Source organism: Notolepis coatsorum, assembly GCF_963971535.1.
Source record: "Notolepis coatsorum genome assembly, chromosome: 8".
NCBI lineage: Eukaryota > Metazoa > Chordata > Actinopteri > Aulopiformes > Paralepididae > Notolepis > Notolepis coatsorum.
The window spans coordinates 55,350,551-55,353,230 of record NC_140172.1 but is presented as its reverse complement, the minus strand read 5'-3'; the positions used below and the strand labels follow the sequence as shown (position 1 = coordinate 55,353,230).

At 48.5% G+C, this 2,680-nt stretch overlaps 1 protein-coding gene across 1 annotated transcript; it reads right to left on the bottom strand.

Annotated features, from left to right (window-relative positions):
• Positions 1–683: 683 nt before the first annotated feature.
• bhlha9 (basic helix-loop-helix family, member a9) lies at positions 684–1,565 on the bottom strand (the record flags this gene model as incomplete). The annotated part of the gene is made up of 1 exon (XM_084320057.1): positions 684–1,565. The coding sequence occupies one exon, from the start codon at positions 1,563–1,565 to the stop codon at positions 684–686; it is 882 nt and encodes a 293-aa protein (XP_084176183.1).
• Between the last annotated feature and the right edge of the window lie 1,115 nt (positions 1,566–2,680).

Here is a 2,680-nt window from a genome sequence, read left to right as displayed (position 1 = left end):
CAAAAGAAATGTGTTTAGAGTAGATTGTGTATACTACACACTGTACAGTAGAGCTGCCCCCTTTTAGTCGATTGGTCAGTAGGTCAACTATGACTTGTTTAAGGTCTTTCTTGGGAAATTGCATATATTTTCATCTTTGCTTAACAACCGTGTTCACATTATGCAGTATTCCTTCTATACACTAGATTTCAACACACACTAGATTTGAAGGGGTCAATGATTCATTTGCAAGATTCATTTGCAGGAGGGAAATGTGAGAAAAGTAATTGATCAAAATTGTCAATGTAATCAATTAAATACTGAATATAATCTATCCAATATGTCAATACAATGCTATGGCAACTTGCTGACAAATAACTTCTGTCTTAGCTGGGGACAGCTCTACAATGCAGTTGGAGGAACATTCTTTGGGGTGAGCATTCTCCAATGCAAGGTCTAAATACTATTATTTAAAACATTCTGCAGTCTAGATTGCCATTGCACTTTTGTTTACATAAGCACATTGCTTTTAGATGTCAATTCTACAATAAGAGAGTACAGTAGAATCGTAATACTGAGTAGATTGCAATAGTGGCAAACACAAAAACCTCACAGCAGTCTTGTCCCTGAGCTGATTTGTCAATAGTGTGGCGTGGTCTGCAGGCTCTGGTAGTGGCAGATGGCAGGCCTTTGCAGTCTTTACGTCAGAGCAGCGGGAGGCTGTGCTGCTGGGGACCCGGCTCCTGCAGGTAGCTCACCTGCCAAGGCAGCCCAAGAGCCGGAGAGGATTCCACAAAAGTGTCCATGTAGCCTTGTGCACAGGAGGCCCACACCCCTGGCTGGTACCCCAAGCCCTCACCCACCTGAGGGTATCTGTGAGGGCTGGGCGGGTGGTCAGGGGGGCCCCCACAGTGTCCATGTGAGGCATAAAGCTGTCCATCCGAGGGATAGCAAGGGTAGTGCGGTGACGGGGGGCAAGAGGAGCCTATGCTATCCATGTAGACGTGTGCCTCTGTGGGCAGTCTGTGGAGATGAGAGCCTTGCTGGTGCTGCATCTGGTGAGAGATGGATGGGTGCCAGGGGACATAGCTTTGGGGCTCCAGGCGAGGAACGGTCACCCTGGTTTGCTCAAGCCTAGATGTCCCCATTCCAGCTGAACCTACAGGGGGCCTGTTGCACTCTCTGTGAGTGCAGGGCTTACTGGGGGGGTTTGAACTCAGGAAAACTGAAAGAGCAGAGATGCGATTGATGGCCCGTTGCAATGTGGCGATCTTGGAGAGTCGCTTGCCACTGAGGTCATGGTTGAGCGCAACGCGCAGTGCGTTAAAGGCCTGGTTGTAGTCCATGATGCGCTTTCGCTCGCGGACGTTGGCAGCCACTCGCCGGGCCTTTGAGCGGACAGGTCGACTGCGCTTCTTGGTCTGGCCTTCCTCCGGATCACTCGGGCTGCCGACTGATCTTTCGCTGTCCTCGAACGGCCTCTCTGGGCTTTCATCACTCTCCTCATCGTCGCCCTGGGCCAGCGCGGCAAGCTCCAGCTCCTCCTCAGAGAAGTCTGATTCGGCCACACTGCTGCAGCTCATCATCACTCCCTGTGTAGACAGTATATTGGGTAAATGCTGTGTCGTTGAAGTGAAGCGTTGTATTTTGTTGGTTCCAAGACTGCAAGATATACACTGTTTAGCTGGCTGCTGCTTCTCGCTGTATAGCCGAGACCTCCTCTCCCGGTGCCTCCTGGATTATCTGTGGGGCTGTCGGTGTTTTGGTGCTGTGCCGACAGCCCAGGTATCCTCCTCCGACTCCTCTGGTGCCCTGTGATTACTTGTACCTCTGCAAGACAGGTTGGCCTGCTTTTTAAACCTCTAGCAGTCACATGGTACAGTCACCTGTGAGGAATGATGTGCTCTCTCTCTCTCTCTCTCTCTCTCTCTCTCTCTCTCTCTCTCTCTCTCTCTCTCTCTCTCTCTCTCTCTCTCTCTCTCTCTCTCTCTCTCTCTTTCCAGGTTTATGGGTGCCCTCCAGGCAAATCGGCACTGTCACCTCCTCCTCCTCTTCCCCTGACACTCCCTCTCATCCCTTACAGGATCTGTTAAGTGTTTCAACACTTCATGTCTGTGTAATACATAAGCAAACGCATACTTATTATTTTGGAATGACAATTGACTGGGCCCTTTCATTCCTTTGTAGAAGAATCTATTCCTATATTTTTTGTGTTTCCTCTAATCAATGTTCCTGTAGTCCCTGGTGTTAGCTTTTTGTAGCTATACCTGCTTTCACCACGTTCTAGAGGTTTCAGAGGCATAGTTAATGATGGACATGTGTTCTTACTCCTGCATGTATAACTTCTACCTTTGTACAATCTTACTCAGAAACATTTAGGTAAATGTGGATCTTACTTTTCCCCCTGATGGACAAGTGAGAGTTTTTGTGATATTCTTCTAAATGGGTGTTCCTACTGAACAGTAGCCTCTGGGACGTCCATGACAAATTGCACATTTATCCGATCGGCCTAATCTGTGTTAAACTTGTTTCCCTTTTTCCCAGGTCTGGGGGAGGAGAGGAACCTTCTTATCTACCATAGGCTAGATTGTCCTTGCAATTAGCCGTCTCCAGAATGGCGATTCCCTCTCTTTCTCTCTCCGCTCTTGTTTAAGGACCATGTAATTTAGGGTAGCTTCCCTGGAACCCATCCCCATAAATC